This window comes from Carcharodon carcharias, chromosome 17, assembly GCF_017639515.1.
Source record: "Carcharodon carcharias isolate sCarCar2 chromosome 17, sCarCar2.pri, whole genome shotgun sequence".
In the NCBI taxonomy this organism is placed as follows: domain Eukaryota; kingdom Metazoa; phylum Chordata; class Chondrichthyes; order Lamniformes; family Lamnidae; genus Carcharodon; species Carcharodon carcharias.
In genome coordinates this window covers 16,298,508-16,316,632 of record NC_054483.1, presented here as the reverse complement: position 1 = coordinate 16,316,632, position 18,125 = coordinate 16,298,508, and the positions used below count along the sequence as shown (strand labels likewise).

At 43.1% G+C, this 18,125-nt stretch overlaps 1 protein-coding gene across 1 annotated transcript in view; it reads right to left on the bottom strand.

The window, feature by feature from the left end:
- Positions 1-4,451: 4,451 nt before the first annotated feature.
- Positions 4,452-18,125, bottom strand: part of LOC121290074 (B-cell linker protein-like) — a 54,701-nt gene continuing 41,027 nt past the window's right edge. Inside the window, exons 12-14 of the mRNA XM_041210229.1 lie at positions 14,911-14,994; positions 12,213-12,368; positions 4,452-5,005 (exon numbers count right to left, since the gene is read on the bottom strand). Coding sequence (XP_041066163.1) covers positions 4,889-5,005; positions 12,213-12,368; positions 14,911-14,994 — 357 coding nt within the window. The 3' untranslated portion in view covers positions 4,452-4,888. The remainder of the gene's footprint in view (positions 5,006-12,212; positions 12,369-14,910; positions 14,995-18,125) is intronic.

The window sequence follows — 18,125 nt, the reverse complement described above, 5'->3', positions numbered from 1 at the left end:
GGCTCATATCCTCTGGAGCTCACATCTTCATCCTGCCCATGACTCCGCTCACCACACAAACATTCCGCGTAATACTCACACTGTCTCTATCTGTTTTCATGCAGGGGAAACTGGCTCACAACAGCAAGGAGAGGTCGCAGACTGGGAGTGGAGTGGCCCACATTAGGCCCCTCACTTACTGAGGAGTGTGCAATTGCGCTGACTGGTGAGGACGTGAACCATGCTCGCGGCGATGGCGAGGTTGATGGCGAACACCCGTGTGAGGATCTTGCACCACAGCGTCCCTCTCTCAATGCCAATGTGAGTGTTCACTCATGCTTTTGACTCTGCTGCAATGAGCTTATCATCTCTACTTTGGTTCACGGGTAGCTCTGCCAAACGACCAACGTCCTCAGACAACCAGTCACTCAGCTCCATCCAGGTCCTCACCTCCAGCCATGAGCACACCTCCTCCATTGAACAGCTGGAAATAAGCAGCCTGGAAGACCCATCACAGTGCTTACCTACACCCTCCACCAGTGCAGAGACAAACACCTCGGTGGCACCTAGATCTAGAGAGGAATTGGATTGGATTGGATTCACAATCTGGTGGTCACCGCATGGAGACATGTCCGCAGCAGGAGGAAGCAGGTTCAGCCAATCTCCCCTGCACTTGGAGGACTGCTAGGGAAGAGGCATCTGTGAGGTCCGAGTCAGATGACAAGCCTCTGGATTCAGCCTTCCAGCTCATCGTGGAGAGTCAGCAGGAAGCGGGGGAACATCATGCAGAGGTGTTGGAAGATCTCAATAGAGTAGCACGTGAGTTGGAGTGCATCCACCTAAACTCTGATGAGGTGGTGCGCACATGTGTGCGTATGGAGGTCGCCATGGGAAGGGTGGTGGATGCTATAGAGACCCTGGTCTATCAGAACACAGAGATGTGCACAGACCTGCATTCCATCGTGGAAGCCATGGGTGAGTTCCCACAGTGGCAATGCAAGGGGGCAGACAGCGTACCTCAACATCGCTCCAAGTGCTCCTTCCCCTCAAAGAGTAAGACCGGAGCCCTCAAGCATCCAAAGGGAGGAGGAGTGGCAGCTTGACAACCCTGGATCATCCACTCAGGAATCTCCAGTGGCTGTCCATTCCCTCCAAGTCCACTTTGCCTGTGAACTCCTCAACCCCATTCTTTGTCACCACAGAGGGAGCAGCTGTGCCACAGGAGGACAGCCAAAGCAAGCCGGGCCCTTCAGGGCCTCAGCTCTCCCGAGGACGCACGCTGAAGTCATCAGAAGCAACAGGGCCAACCATTGCACAGGCTGTCTCCACCCCTGCTGTGGATGTCAGGGCAGCACCTAGAAGGAGTGGTAGGCCTAGAAAAGTTAAGAAATTCTGAGCACCATTCATTGAACGGGTGAACACATTTTGTCACCTCATAATCTGAAACTGTATTCATTTTCACTAAATAATATGTAATGCTGTCTTTCATGAGTCCTCCCACTGCACCCCTACCCCACTCCTCTAGGAGTTCATTTGCAGGTATCTGGACCACAGTGATTCTGGAGGGAGAAGTGTGTGTGTGGCAGGGCCTTTCAGAGCCTCGAGCAAACACTCTCCCATGCACGCAGATCCTTCCTCCATCACACTCATCCCAATGTCCCGAGCACTTTCAATGCTGCCTGCTGGGGTTCTCTTTCAGCTGTCCATCTGAGCTGACCTGCATCTCCGCCCACCCACTGACCGTGCTCCCATGCAGTATCTGTGCCCGCCCAACACGAGGCCTCTCTCACTTTTGATTTCAGAAGCATGGTTATTGTAAGGTTTGTTTTCAGCTACCCCATCCTTTCCCCTCCCACAGTCACCCATGCCTTTTCCTCCATCACTGTTGACCACTCGGCATCATCTTCCACCTCCCCACCATTACCTACCAACCCGAACCCTTTTTTTTCCAGGATGTCCTGGTGAACGTGCACGTTTCCTGAGAATCCCACCTCCATCCACATTGACTCCCTCGACCTCCTCCTCCCAGCTCCCCTGTGTCTGCCTCAGAGTCTCCACTCAGAGTCCCTTCTACCACTACTGATGCACTCCCACCCTCCCACCCTTCCGGCTCCCTCTGCCCCCTCTCACACTCACCATTCGGTCCTACCATGCCCACCCTCAGTTCGCTCCCCAGGAGACAGTCATTGAGTTCACAGACCCTTCCATTGCACATTCACCTGGACGTTCTCCCCACAACCCACTTACTCCCTCCTCCCCATGGACTCCTTCCCCCATCCTTACTCTCTCCTCCACCCTTACTCCCTCCTCCCACCTCCCAACCTAATCCCCCCTGACACCTTGATCCCTCTTCTCCCAACCTCACCCTTCCTGACACCTTTGTCCTCCCCTTCCAAACTCACCCACCCCCTGCCACCTTCATTCCCCCCTCTCCCAACCTCACCACTGGCACACCTTCCTCTGCCAGTCTCAGCTGGACTTTCCTCTCCCACCCCACAACCAGTACACTTTTCTCTCCCACTTGCGGCTGGACCCTCATCTCCCCCTCGCTCACTGATCATCCGAAGCAGCCCGCTAAGACTGATGTTCTTAAGCAGACCCGAGGCATCAATGGAGACCTGCACCTTCCATCTGCTGCATCGGGGTGGAGCCACGTCCGTGAGAGCCCAGCATATGATGCAAGTGTTGCTCCAGGGTCCAGTAGAGATAGGGCTCCTCGGATGTCCGCCATCTGGGCGATTCCTGACTTCTGCCCGTCGCGCTTGTCCAGATGTGTTCTGGACTGGCGTGTTTTCCTGCCAGCATAACAGTAAATCCGGTGTGGGGCTGACAATTCCAGTCGAGCCTTACTTTGCATCCCATTAGTGGGATGAAAAGTAGGTTCACTCCGGCCTCCAGCAGGATTGGTGTTCCACCATGGCAGACACTATTGGATGATCCCGCTGTGCTTTCACACTGGCGTGAAACTGACTTTTGGCTTTCTCACCATATTGTTCCCCCTTTCCCCGCCTGCTATTCCCCAAAGCCAATGGGGCTGGAAAATTCCAGCTTTTGTTGATCGACATGGCTCAAAACTGCACATTGCCATTTGAAAAGCACCATAGTAACGACGTAAGGAAAATTAAAACAAAAATAGCCTGTCCTCAGAGGTAATTAAACTTTTATTTTTTAAATACATTTGGAGAGGAGAAACCAAAAATAGGAGAGATATATACAGGGGAACAAAAGAGGTGGCAGGAACTTTGATTTCACCAGTAACACTAAAAACCAACAGGAATATCAGACCCACCCACAATGTTTTTGTAACTGATAGTAATCGTTGCAAAGAATGAATGACTTACTTTTTCTGGCCTTTCACCTCAGGATGTCCCAAAGCATTTTACAGACATTTAATTATTCTCAAAAGTAGTCAGCATTCTCATGTAGGAAATGCAGCACTCAATTTGCACATAACAAGATCCTACAAATAGCAATATCTGTTCATATTTTTTTCAGTGATGTTGGTTGAGGGATAAATATTAACTGGGACAGGAGGGAGAACTCCTTTGCTCTCCTTTGAGGTGTACCATGAGATCCTTCCGGTCCATCTGAACAGGCAGATGAAACCTCAGTTTCATGTCCCACATGAAAGATATCAATTCGGAACAGTTCAACACTCCGTCAGTACTATGTTGACATGCTAGCCTGGATTTTATATTGAATTCTCCAGAATGAGAATTGAACCCACAAACTTATGATGACAGAGATGAGCCTTGCAACCCACTGAGCCACAGCTGACACTTTAAAAGGAGCAAATACCATCTACTCAAGACCCAAGTGCTTTGTCTCTCCTTAGAGCAGCTGACACAATAAGCACAGAACCCATCCTCCTTCCTGTTGGCCCTTCACCTGGGGCTGGCTGCACCTAGAGAGATAGCATAATGTAAGTTGTGGCTGAAGTACTGCTCTCCTGATCATCACGGAAGAAGCCATGTTGGCTTGGGGTATTCTGGGCCTGAGTAGATACAAATCTAATCAACAAGTACCCCTTGAGGGAGCACACTAAACTGAGCTCATTGCACCAGTTTTTTTAAATACACAATTTGCTATCCAGCTTCCTATTAATATCCAGCATTCAATGTAGTTTTTTTTTTGCAATTTCCAATAATGCCACAAGTTGACTGACTGGCAGCTATCGGGCTGAGCTACTGATGAATATTAAACTAAAATGAGAGAGTCTTGGAAAAGAGACAGCTCCAGAAACTCTGATGACAATGTTGATCTTCGATGTGCAAAAAAAAGTACGAGGAAAGGCCCCTTCCCCCTGATTTGTAACAGTGACTTCAAGTTAATGGTATAGCCTCACAAGCTAGGTGATCTGCATTCACCTGTCAGGCTGTACAAATATTTTTTGCAAACAATGTTTGAGGGTTATGTCAGCCTTGAGATTTGGAGGACCCCTGATGACACAACTAGTCAAGTTAATCAATAGCTAAGATACAGTCCCAACTCTGCTGAGTTAGCTGATCTCATGGGGTAGGAGCACGACAGTTAGACTCAGCAGCCCTGGCTTGTGGATGGGAAAACTATCGAGGGTCGCCTCTCTTAATCACGATTCAGTCAGCCCCTGGTGCAGACAGAAGATATAAGAATATCGTATGATGATTCGGTTAAGCTCTGGCTGATATTATTGTCAAACTTATGCATAAAGAAACAGTGTAGAAAGATGAACTGAGATTTTATTTTCAAGTGGCTAACAGATCTGTGAAGAACATACCATACAATTATTACTTTAATTCAAATGCCATAATTCCAGAAACTTGGTTATGGCATTCTCCTATAGTGGTATTGATTGTTGGAAGCTCTGTGATCCATTCCTTGTCCCTGCAGCATTGCACTGGCGTTCCCGAATTTCAAGGTTACTAATCGCTCACAATCGGACAGGGTAAAGCAACAAAATTGAGTCTTTAATGTTGTTCTGCTGGTCAATCAGGATCAATATATTCTGTTGATAATAACTGATCATTCCTTGAACACTGTTAAACCACTGAACCAGAAACAAAAAAGGGTGGGTGTAGAGTTGGAAAAAACCATGTTAGAGCAAAGGAACATAAAGAACAGAATCAAACAGTGAGACCTGTCATTAAAAGCTCTGATTCTGACAGATTATAAAAATATAAGTGTTCTTAGGAACAAGGAAAGGCAACTAGGTCCATCAGTCTTTCCGTGTGATGAGCATATTTCTCATTCCCTTTTTTGTAAAACACAATTAACTGTCTCGTGAACTCATTTATACTGTCCTTTTCAGTAAACTTTTCCAGAACTCAATTATGTTTTGGGTGAAATGTTCTGCCTGGTTTTTCTTGCATAAATGTCTGCTTCACACATTACTATTGGTGTGGGAATACAGCCAGCAATACTGAGAAAAATGGGAATAATATTTTAAGGCTACCATACAGACAGGATGAAGTGAATAGACTCCTGTGCAGAATTTTTATGCTTCTAGCGCACCGAACATTAATGCAAACAAACTAATGGCAATCCCAGCATTGCTGATTACCCATTTATGTAGAAACACAGGACTGAAAATATTTGTAGGTGATGTGCCTGCTTTCAGCACCAGTGGAGAGTATATGAAGAGACATGCTGTCATGAAAATATAATAATTTTCATAAGGTTATTGGGATTTATTGTAAAGTAGGAATAGTGGGGTCTGGATACTCTGTACATGTGTATGTGAGTGTGTGTGTGTGGGACTTAATTGAATTAAAGACAGTTGGTCTGAAGGCTTTAATGTATCAAGAGAGAAGCTAGGTTTGAAATGCAAAATAAGTAAACATGGCTGATGTTTTCGAATGTGAGGTGTAAAGGAACATTTGCATTTTTAGATAATCCAGAGAAGTTTGAATTTCAAAAGAGAGGCTGAAATGTTACAAAGTCCAAAGACAAAAATGGAACGATTGGATTTACATTAAAAAAGAAGAAACATGTATAGGGGAAATGAGGTTATGTGTAAGGAGAAGGAATTCTAAGATCTAACAAGTATGAAAGGCCTCCAGCCTCTATGTATCAAGCTACTGTCTATCGGAACCTAAACTAAGAGAATTCACTGTGAATACCCCTCTCTAGGCTTTGCCTGGGCCTGTTAAAATCTATTTTGTTTTTATTGTTGCCTTAACTGGGGTGTAACTGGGAGTCAGATTAATTAGGGGAGCTAGGAGTTATCACATAGTTCTGTGTATGTGTTTAAAATCTTTTCTTTTATTAATAAATGTTTAAGTTAGTTCTGTAAAAACCTCTAAGTCTTGTTACTTCTGAGTTCAAGGCACACATCTCAAAATAAAAATACAGATTGCAAAACAGTTGTTTCAAATTTCCCTCTGGGATTTGAGCAGCTCAGCATTTACCATCCGCTGTGCCGTAACCACATTGGGGTCTCTTTGTGGGATATATTTGAAATTCCTTGATTGATTTGGAGTTGGTGAATCTTAAAGTTATGAGCACGAGAATTCATGAGTTGGTGTGAGCTTTTTTTTAAAGCCGTGAGACTGCAATATGGCTTTGGCAATTGCTAAGACTTGTTTGGGAGTTGAAGTTATAACTGTGGTTGGTTTACAAAAGGTAAATAATGCTAAGTTAATGGAATTGGCAGATAAGTTACAATTAGGATTACCTGCAGGGGTTAGGAAATCAGGTATAATTGGAGGTATAGTACAGCATTTAAAACTGGAAGGACTACCCAAGACACCGAATTCTCCAAGGGGTGATTCGTTGGAACTGGCTCAAATTCAGTTACAAATGAAAACATTGGAATGAGAGTCAGCAGCAAATGAAAAGGAAAGAGAAAGGGCATTTCAATGGGAGTTAGAAATGGTGAGGTTAGAAAGGCAGGAAAGAGAAAAAGAGAGGGAGAGAGACAGAGAATTCCAGCTTAAACTGCTGGCAGTTAAAAAAGAAACACCAGAAGGCGCGGAAGGACTTATTTCCAGATCAGCACCCAGTGGGGCGATGTCTAAATTTGTACAAACTCTTCCAAAGTTTGAAGAAAGAGATGTTGAAGCATTCTTTATTTCATTTGAGAAGATAGCTAAACAGATGAGATTGCCACAGGAAAACTGGACATTGTTGTTACAATCCAGGTTGGTGGGTAGAGTACATGAAGTTTATGCTTCACGGTCAGAAGAAATGTCAGTGAACTATGGTGTGGTTAAAAAAAAGGCTATTTTGAGTGCATATGAGTTGGTTCCTGAGACAGACAGGCAGAAATTTATGAATATGAGAAAATAGCCTGGGCAAACTTATATTGAGTTTGAGAGAGTAAAAAAAATAATTTTGACTAGTGGATACGGGCATTAAAGATAGGGATGGCATATGCAGCTCTTAGAGAAGTAATTCTTTTGGAAGAATTTAAAGATTCAATTCCTTCGGTAGTGAGAACTCAAGTGGAGGAACAGAGGGTTGAAACGGTAAGACAAATAGCAGAGATAGCTGATGATTATGAGTTAGTTCATAGAGCTAAACCTTTTCTTGTCACCCTTTTAAATCAGTGAAGGCTAGAAAGCGGGAAGTTGAAAAGAAGGTATGTATCAAGGGAAGAGGAGTAGGTGGAACTTCACAGGAATTTTTTTCTCAGAATAAAAAAGGTGCTGAGGGTAGAGGTGACACTTGAAAATTGAGTTGTTTTCATTGTAATAAAGTTGCACACACAAAGTCAGTGTGTTGGAAATTGCAGGAAAAATCTGTTGAGATTATTGGGGTGCAGAAAAGTTCTGGAAGTAAAAGTACTATGGGTTCTGAGATAAAAACAAAAAACTGCGGATGCTGGAAATCCAAAACAAAAACAGAATTACCTGGAAAAACTCAGCAGGTCTGGCAGCATAGGCGGAGAAGAAAAGAGTTGATGTTTCGAGTCCTCATGACCCTTCAGCAGAACTGAAGTTCTGAGTTCAGAGGTTCTGAGGTTCTGAGATTCAGGCATGGAAAAAAAAAACAATGGTTTGTGTACAGGTAAAGCAGGAATCAGTGGTAGGTAAAGAAATCAGAATGTATTCAAATTTACCCAAGGGTGTTCTGAGGAGCATCCTAATGTTTAAAGATTTTGTATGTGAAGGGGAAATCTTTCCATGTGTACAGGGTGGAGTAGGTAAAGATGTTAAAATTTTAAGAGACACAGGAGCTAGTCAATATTTAATGTTGTAAGATAGTGACATTTGTTGTTCAGAGGGAGTATTGCAGGAACAGGTGATATTAAGTGGGGTTTATAGAGATGCAAAATCTATTACATTGTAGAAGGTAAGTTTAAAGAGTAAGTGGAAAACAGATGAGGTAGTTGTTATAGTGGAAAATTTGCCCATTTCAGGGGTTCAATGTATTTTATGTAGTGATATATCATGGGTCACAAATGTGGGTCATGCCTATGGTAGTTGAGCAGCCTGTAGAAGTATCTTCAACAGAAATGTTACTGAGAGATCACAAGCTCACAGGTTGAAACAAGAAGAACAGGAAGTTACAAGGCAGAAAGAAGGTGTGAAAGTCCAATTCGCTGGCACTGTGTATGATAAGATTGTTTAAGAAGCAAGAATAGGGAATGCAGCTGAGTTGTTTAACTCGAGGTAGTTGATGGAGTTACAGAAAAAGAATATGCAAATAAGACAGTTATATCAGAAGGCTTACTCAGAAACAGGCAGTATGTATTCCAGAATGTTATTACCTTAAGGGTAATGTTTTACTGGGAAAATTGCAGCTTTATCATTTTTATTGGCCTGGATTGCATAGAGGTGTAGTCAAATTCTGTAGAACATGTCACACATGTCAGGTGATAGTGATTAAGTAAACAGTGATTAAGCCGGCACCTTTAATTCCAATTCCAGCATTTGAGGAACCTTTTACTAGGGTCATGATTGATTGAGTAGGACCCTCCCTAAGACTAAAAGTGGAAATCAGTACTTACTGACAATAAGGGATGTATCTACCAGGTTTCCTGAAACGATACCTTTGAGAAATATTACAACAAAGAGATTGTGGAAGAGTTGACTATATTTTTTACAAGATATGGTTTACCTAAAGAAATACAATCAGATCAGGGTTCAAATTTCATGTCACAGGAATTTAAGAAAGTAATGAACAGCTTGGAGATAAAACAGTTTAAGTCAGCAAGTCAGCAGCTTACCATCCTGAGTCAGAAGGGGCTTTGGAAAGATGGCATCAAACTTTAAAAACTATGATGAAGGTGTATAGTCAGGATTATCCACAGGATTGGGTTGGGGGAATTCCATTCTTGTTATTTGCTATTAGAGACGCTCCTAATGCATTGACCAGTTTTAGTCCTTTTGAACTAGCTTATGGTCATGAAGTAAGAGGACCACTGAAATTGATTCATGAGAAATTGGTGGGTCAAAGGAAACTACTCTCCTGGATTATGTGTCAAACTTCAGAGAAAGATTGGACAGAGCATGTGAGTTAGCTAGGGAATATTTAAAGATATGTCAATAAGTGATGAAAGTGAAAGCAGACAGGAAAGCTACAGCTTGTAGTTTTGTTGCTAGGGAAAAAGTGCTAGTTCTGTTACCAGTACTAGGTAACTCATTAAAGGAAAGGTTTAGTGATTCAAAAGAGTTCAAAAGAAATTGAGTGAAGTAAATTATTTAATAAATACTCCAGATAGAAGAAAGAAGCAGAGGGTGTGTCATGTAAATATGCTTAAAAAGTACTTTGACAGGGAAGAGGACCAAAAGGAGTTGTTAGTGATGGTAGAAAATTTATATGTAATATTGAGTTACCTTCCAGACAAGTGTCAAAGTGATTTTGAGAAGCTATTGCAGTCACACAATTTGTGGGAAAGAGCTGGGGAGGACAGATTTAGTTATACACGATGTGTGTGTAGCAGTTTCACCTTTGATAAGGCAACATCCTTAAAGATTAAATCTGGCAAAGTTATCACAAGTACAGAAAGAAATTGACTTAATGTTTCAAAATGATATCACTGACTCTAGTTGCAGTAACTGGAGTTCACCTATTGTGCTGGTACCGAAACTGGATGGAACACAAAGGCTGTGTGTGGACCATTGAAAGGTGAACACAGTAACAAAAGTGGATTCGTGTCCTATACCATAGTTGGAAGATTGCATTGAGAAAGTAGGACAATCTAAATTTATCACAAGGATTGACTTACTAAGAGGATATTAACAAGTACCGTTATCGGAGAGAGCAAAGGAGATATCAGCTTTTGTAATGCCAGATGGACAATATCAGTTTAAAGATGTGCAATTTGGTATGAAAAGTGCACCTACATCACTTTAAAGTCTGACAAATAAAGTAATTGCAAGACTGAGCAACTGTACTGTTATAGTTTTCAGTCAAACATGGGAGGAGCATTTACAGCATCTGAAGGATTGTTTTCTCAATTCCAAGAAGCTAATTTGGTGGTGAACTTGGCTAAAAGTGAACTTGTAAAAGCACAAGTTACTTATCTAGGCCATACCATTGGACATGGTCAGGTGGCTCTGAGAGATGTGAAAGTCAAGGCTATCGTGGATTTCACCATGCCCACCACGAAACGAGAGGTTTTGAGATTTCTGGGCATGAGTCAGATTGATTGGTAATTTGTACCAAATTTTAGCAGCGTAGTTGCTCCATTGACTGAATTATTAAAAAACAGCAAGAAGTTTAATGGACAGAATGGAGTGTCAGAAGGCATTTGGCAGTCTGAAAATTGTATTGACTACATCACCAGTTTTGGCAGTACCCAAAAATGCCAAGCAATTTAAGTTGGCCATTGACCAAGCGATATAGGCATTGGAGCCGTACTGTTAAAACAAGATGACACTGGAATTGATACTGGTATTTTTCACGGAAGTTGAATGAATAACAGAGAAGATATTCGACGATTGAAAAGGAGACTTTGGGTCTGGTATTAGCATTGCAGCATTTTGAGATTTACGTGGCAAACAATTCATCCAAAGCAATTGTTTATACGGACAGACCACAATTCTTTGAAGTTTCTGGACAAATTTTGAGACAAAAGTTCATGGCTATTCAGATGGAGTTCATTACTGCGACCATTTAATCTATAGATTACACATGTGCCTGAACGAGAAAATCTGATTGTAGTTACATTGTCAAGAGTTTGAAGCTTAAAGGGAAAATTGATATTTAAAACCTGCACACTGGACAGGAATGATTTCTGTTGGTAAGAAGGATTTGTATCTATATTGTTACGTAAATGCATGCATCTGGTAATGTGATACAGTAATAAGTATAGGAGATCATGTAAGATGTGTTAAGAAAATGAAACCATCTTTTTAAATTATGACAGTTCATTTTTCAATAAGCAGGGGAGTATCATGAAAATATAATAATTTTAATAATGTTGGGATTTATTATAAAGTAGGAATAGTGGGGTCTGTATAGTCTGTGTGTGTGTTTGTGTGTGGGACTTAATTAAATTAAAGACAGCTGGTCTGAAGGCTTTGATGTATCAGAAGAGAAGCTAGGTTTGAAATGCTAAATAAGTAAACAGTTTTAGAATGTGAGGTATAAAGGAACATTTGCATTTTTAGATAAACCAGTGTGGTTTGAATTTCAAAAGAGAGGGTGAAACCTTACACTAAGCCAGAAGAAGCCAAACAGTGTGTTTATTTTTCCCAAAGCTTACTGATAAAATTGGTACTATGAAAGATTTTTATTATTAGAAAGGTAAAGTCCAAAGACATATTGGAACAATTAGATTTACATTGAAAAGGGAGAAACATGCATAAAAGAGATGCATATATGTGTAAGGAGAAGACATTCTAAGACCTAACAAGTGTGAAAAGCCTCCAGCCCCTCTATGTATCAAGCTGCTTCCTATAAGAACTGAAGCTAAGAGAATTCACTGTGAACATCCCTGTCTAGGGTATTGTGTGCTTTGCCTGGGTCTGTTAAAATCTATTTTGTTTTTACTGTTACCTTAACGGGGGTGTAACTGGTAATCAGATTAATTAGGGGAGCTAGGAGTTATCATAGTAGTAATTTGTAGACCTGTGTATGTGTTTAAAATCTTTTATTTCATTAATAGATATTTAATTTAGCTTTGTAAAAAAAACCTCTAAGACTTGGTGGACCTATTACTCCTGAATTCAAGGCACACATCTCGAAATAAAAGCACAAATTGCAAAACAGCTGTGGCAGTTGTTTCAAATTTCCCTCTAGGATTTGAGCAGCTCAGCATTTACCATCCGCTGTGCCATAACACACGCTGATAAGCCTCTACCTACCATCTCTCCTGCCTTCTCCTTGCCGAGGGCATACTGGTTGTTGCCTTCAATAAAGCGAATGGGAATATTGTAAACTTTTCCCCTGTACAATATGGCCAGTGTGTAAGGCTGGTTCCTGTCACATCCTGAACTTGGCCTCACGAGGAAAGCCCCATCCTAAAGTTTAGAAAAAAGTCACACATTATTCATTTCAACGTGCACATTTACTTTCCTCAGTTAATTTCCATCTCAATTGAGAAAGCCAGGTGAAAGCCTCAGACTCAAGAGTGCAGGTCATGACCAAATCTGAAAAGAGTAGTCAGGAAGATGAGGACAAATCGAGAATGATGCTGAATTTGTTTTAAAGACTTGTAGGTTGCAGGAAGGAATGAAAGACTCAAAGATTTAACGTTTCACAGTTTAAAGTTTAATGAGTTTCATTCAGAAGCGGTGTGAATCCATCTTAACTTAAGCACGTTGAAAGGAAGGCTCAAGACCAAGATTATGTGCCAAAGACTTTTAAGTAAGATTGAGGACATAATCTATCAAAGGTTAAAATCATCATTTGGAAGTCAGAAGCAGGTTCAATGAGAGAAACAAACCATGATGCTGTTTTGGCCCAGACTTACTGTGTGAAGAATGAGAAGTTTTGGCATTCTGCGGCAGAGTTCAAATTTTTAAAATGTGCAGACCCAGCCTGAATAAGATCAGAAGAATAAGATTACAAGAAATAGAAGCAGGAGCAGGCCATTTGGCCCCTCAAGCCTGCATTCATCAAGGGCTGATCTGATTGTGGCCTTAACTCCACTTTCCTTCCTGCTCCCCCATAGCCCTCAGCTCCCTGGTCCATCAAAACTCTGTCCAACTCAGCCTTGAATATATTCAATGACCCTGCCTCCACTGCTTTCTGGGGAAGGGAATTCCAAACACGAACAACTCTCTGAGAGAAGAAATTCCTCCTCACCTGTGTTAAATGGAAGACCCCTTATTTTTAAACTGCGCTTCCTAGTTCTAGATTGCCCATGAAGGGAAACATTCCCCACAAGAGAATAGGAGATTTTGAAGCAGAAAGCTACAAACAGAGATAAAAACAAAGAACTGCGGATGCTGGAAATCCAAAACAAAAGCAGAAACAGGAATACCTGGAAAAACTCAGCAGGTCTGGCAGCATCGGCAGAGAAGAGCACAGTTGACGTTTCGAGTCCTCATGACCCTTCAACAGAACTAAGTAAAAATAGGAAAGGGGTGAAATATAAGCTGGTTTTGGGGGGGTGGGGGTGGGGGGGCGGGGTGGTGGTGTTGTTGGGACAAGAAGCCAGAAATAAGTGGAGATAACCAAAAGATGTCACAGACAAAAGGACAAAGAGGTGTTGAAGGTGGTGATATTATCTAAAGGAATGTGCTAATTAAGGGTAGAAAGCAGAACAAACAAGATACAGATAGGGGTGGAGTGGGGTGAAGGAATACTAAAAGGGCTAAAAGGTAGAGATAAACAATGGGTGGAAATACATTTAAAAATAATGGAAATAGGTGGGAAAAGAAAAATCTATATAAATTATTGGAAAAATAAAAAGGAGAGGGAAGAAACGGAGGGGGTGGGGATGGAGGAGAGAGTTCATGATCTAAAATTGTTGAATTCAATATTCAGTCCGGAAGGCTGTAAAGTGCCTAGTCAGAAGATGAGGTGCTGTTCCTCCAGTTTGTGTTGAGCTTCGCTGGAACAATGCAGCAAGCCAAGGACAGACATGTGGGCTAGAGAGCAGGGTGGTGTGTTGAAATGGCAAGCGACAGGGAGGTCTGGGTAATGCTTACGGACAGACCGAAGGTGTGCTGCATAACGGTCACCCAGTCTGCGTTTGGTCTCTCCAATGTAGAGGAAACCACATTGGGAGCAGCGAATGCAGTAGACTAAATTGAGGGAAGTGCAAGTGAAATGCTGCTTCACTTGAAAGGAGGATTTGGGCCCTTGGATGGTGAGGAGAGAGCAAGTGAAGGGGCAGGTGTTACATCTCCTGCGGTTGCATGAGAAGGTGCCGTGGGAGGGGGTTGAGGAGTAGGGGGTGATGGAGGAGTGGACCAGGGTGCCCCGGAGGGAATGATCCCTACGGAATGCTGCCGGGGTGGGGGGGTGAAGGGAAGATGTGTTTGGTGGTGGCATCATGCTGGAGTTGGCGGAAATGGCAGAGGATGATCCTTTGAATGTGGAGGCTGGTGGGGTGATAAGTGAGGATAAGGGGGACCCTATCATGTTTCTGGGAGGGAGGAGAAGGTGTGAGGGTGGATGCGCAGGAGATGGGCCTGACACGGTTGAGGGCCCTGTCAACCACCATGGGTGGAAAACTTTGGTTAAGGAAGAAGGAGACATGTCAGAGGAACTGTTTTTGAAAGTGGCACATCAGAACAGAGCCACCAGACCATCCTGGTAGGGGATGGAGGTGTAGAGGGATTGGACGTCCATGGTGAAGAGGAGACGGTTGGGGCCAGGGAACTGGAAATTGTTGATGTGACGTAAGGTGTCAGAGGAATCACGGATGTAGGTGGGAAGGGACTGGACAAGGGGAGAGAGAAGGGAGTCAAGATAGCGAGAAATGAGTTCCGTGGGGCAGGAGCAAGCTGACACGATCGGTCTGCTGGGACAGTCCTGTTTGTGGATTTTTATGTTTGTGTTACTGTTTGTGCTACAAACAGAACCCCAGTGTCACAAAAATCTGCTGCCCACCTTGCCATTTTCATGTAACACAGCTTCTGCTGTCTTCCGATCACACTTGCTTGCGTACCAAGGTTTGCTTGACAAATTAGTATTCTGTGGAAACAGAAAGCACAAATAACAAATGCTTTTATTTATTGTGTGGAACTTTCAACTTTAACAGGAGCATAAACCTGATTGCCTGACTACTTATTATACACCCAACTTCATTAAGTCAGTGAAGAGTGTTCAGTGGATACGTAATCCGCTGATGTTGAAACTTACAATTACAAAGGAGGAGTAGAAGGAAAGACCAGGAGAATTTAAAATCAAATTTAACCAGAATAAGAGGTTGCTTGAGGTTCAATACACACCTTCTTACCATCACCAGACATTTGGTGTTCGGAAGATGGCACCACCGCTGGAGTTATTGCCAAAATTTTTGTATTAAGAGGCTGAGGTGAAGGGGAACAGTCCAAAGTATATGTGCCACCAGAGTTGAAATGTGGGGGATGGAACTGAAGTTAATAATTAGGTGATGGCAAGTTTATAGAAGGAAAGAAAGACCATAGAAAGTACTGCATTCCACGTTTGAGATGAACTGGAATAGACTGAATTTGTGTAGGAGCTTTGCTAAGTGTTGATAACAACGTAATGAAGGTTGGAGCTTGGGCACACAAGAGAGGCTGTTCATTGGCACTGACCATAATAGTAGCTATGAAATATAAAGAGATTGCGATGTAGTTTAATTACCCAGAAGTATCATTGTGTTATATTAAAATAATCGATTATAATCCCTTCTATAATGTCTGGCACTGCTCCTGGGGGTTGGGGTGAGGACAAGGAAATTACTTGAACAGGTGAATTAAAAAACAAGACATTCTTTGGCAAGGAGCTAAATTCCAAATCTTTCACCTCACTGAATACATATAGATGACTTATCTCTGGCATGCAAAAGGATATTCAACTCCCACTGTAGAATTTCAGAAATATTTGAAAATTCTTCATTTAAAGCATGTTTATATCTATAATTCTTTCAGAATCAAAGTTTCTTAATAATGGAGATCCAGTTTTAAACTCACTAGTAATGGTCCTTTTCTGGGGAATGCTTTTGGACAGAGCTAATCAGAAATTAGGCTTATAGGGGCCAATGATCATAGAAAAGGAGCTAAGAATGTGGAATGGATCATCTAATCATTGGCTTTGTCTCTACAATGTCAGGGTGCTGGATTTTGAGAGAAAACATCAATTTTTTTCTCACTGATTTTCTCCTCTTCTCCTCAAGAAGTTGATTTTTCAGATACCTGTGCCTTCTAGTAACTTGCCTATGTGGCTGTTACTCCTGTGTCAATGTAGACAATCAATCTGGGCAGGCTGTTTTAACTATGTAGGATACTACAATTGAGCCTGATCTTGTCCACACCCTGTTATGACACAACAGATGGTAAATGCTGAGCTGTTCAAATCCCAGAGGGAACCTTGAAACAATTGTCACAAGTAATTTCCAATTTATATGTTTCGAAATGCGGGCTTTGAATTCAGTAATAAGACCATCGAGTCTTAAGAGGTTTTTATAAAACTAAATTAAACATTTATTAATAAAAGAAAAGATTATAAGCACATACATATGTCAACAGATAATTACTATAATAACGTCTAAATCCCCTGATTAATTTAACTCGCAGTTACACTTTTGTTAAGGCAACATTAAGACACATGGGCCAGGATTTTTTCATTGGCATGTGGGGGCAGGCCCCACACGCCCACACATAAGATTATGCACGGTGATGTCAGGCGAGCATTCCGACATCACCACGCGCCATTGCGATATTTCACTGGGTGGGCGTGCAATGATGTCCAACGCGCACCCACCATTAATTAATGAGCCAGTTGAGGCCCTTGGCTCCCCAGTCAATGCCGATTTTTCAGTGCCCGTGCAATTTTCGGGTTGGCGCATGGGCACAAAGGGCAGGCAGGTAGGACACATTTGTATAAACCTTATCCATGAGCGGGATAAGAGGGATCAGTGGGGTCACAAATGTGCACAGTCAAGTATTTATTTATGAAAGTTTTTTAAACTTGCCTTTGTGATCTGCAGTACTTCAAAATGCATATCAGCTGCTTTTCCTGGATTCTTAACCTTCAGGTCAGCACTCTGCAGCGAGTAATCTTTTCTGGGCCTGCAGGTTTCAGGAAGCCTTCCCTTTGCCTGGGAATGGGAGCTGAACTGTCCACTAGAGGCAGGTCCTCTGAGGAGGAAGAGAGGACTAGAAGGGGGAGGGGGCCAGGAGTGCACAGTCAGCCTCCAGAGGAGCCATCTTTGGGAGGAGAGGCACAGGCACAAGTGGTGCAGGGCTAAGAGGTATCCCAATCCAGAAGGGGCTGCACAAGATGCCACTATCCTGCTGCCAGGGTATACAGGTGGCGAAAGCAGCTACTTCAATATGTCTGAGGTGCAGTACCGAAGGAGGCTCCGTCTCTCAAGGGAGACAGTCAACTGTATCTGTCAGATGATAGGGCCTGAGATCCCCGCTAACTGTGTGGTGGACACCTCATGCCAATGGCTCTGAAGGTCACAGCTGCCCTCAACCTCTATGCCTCTGGCTCCTTCCAGGGGTTGGTGGGTGATCTTTGCAGTGTCGCCCAATCAGCTGTCCACACTTGTGTCAAGCAGGTTACAGACGCTCTGTTCAGACGTGCATTGACTTTCATCCACTGCCGTTGGGACGAGGCAAGCCAGACACAGCGAGCCAGAGGCTTCCCCCGTGTCCAGGGTGCAATAGACTGTACACATGTGGCCATCAAGGCGCTAGCAGGTGAGCCCGGTGCCATCGTCAACAGGAAGGGCTTCCACTCCATGAACGTGCAGATAGTGTATAATCACAGGATGCTGATTTTACAAGTCTGTGCAAGGTACCCAGGCAGTTCCCACGACCCCTACATCCTCAGACACTCCCAGGTGCCGGGGCTCTTCAGTGCTCCAGCCTGGCTGGATGGATGGCTGCTGGGTGACAAGGGCTATCTCCTCAGGAGGTGGCTCATGATGCCTCTCCGCCATCGAAAAACAGAAGCTCAGCGGTACAATAGGTACCACGCCATCAAAAGGGCTGTGGTGGAAAGAACCATCAGTCTTCCCAAGGTGCGCTTCCGATGTCTGGACCGCACTCTAGTACCTTCCAGATCGTGTCTCAGTGATAGTGGTTGCATGCTGTGCTCTCCACAATCTTGTACTGGAAAGGGGGAACGCA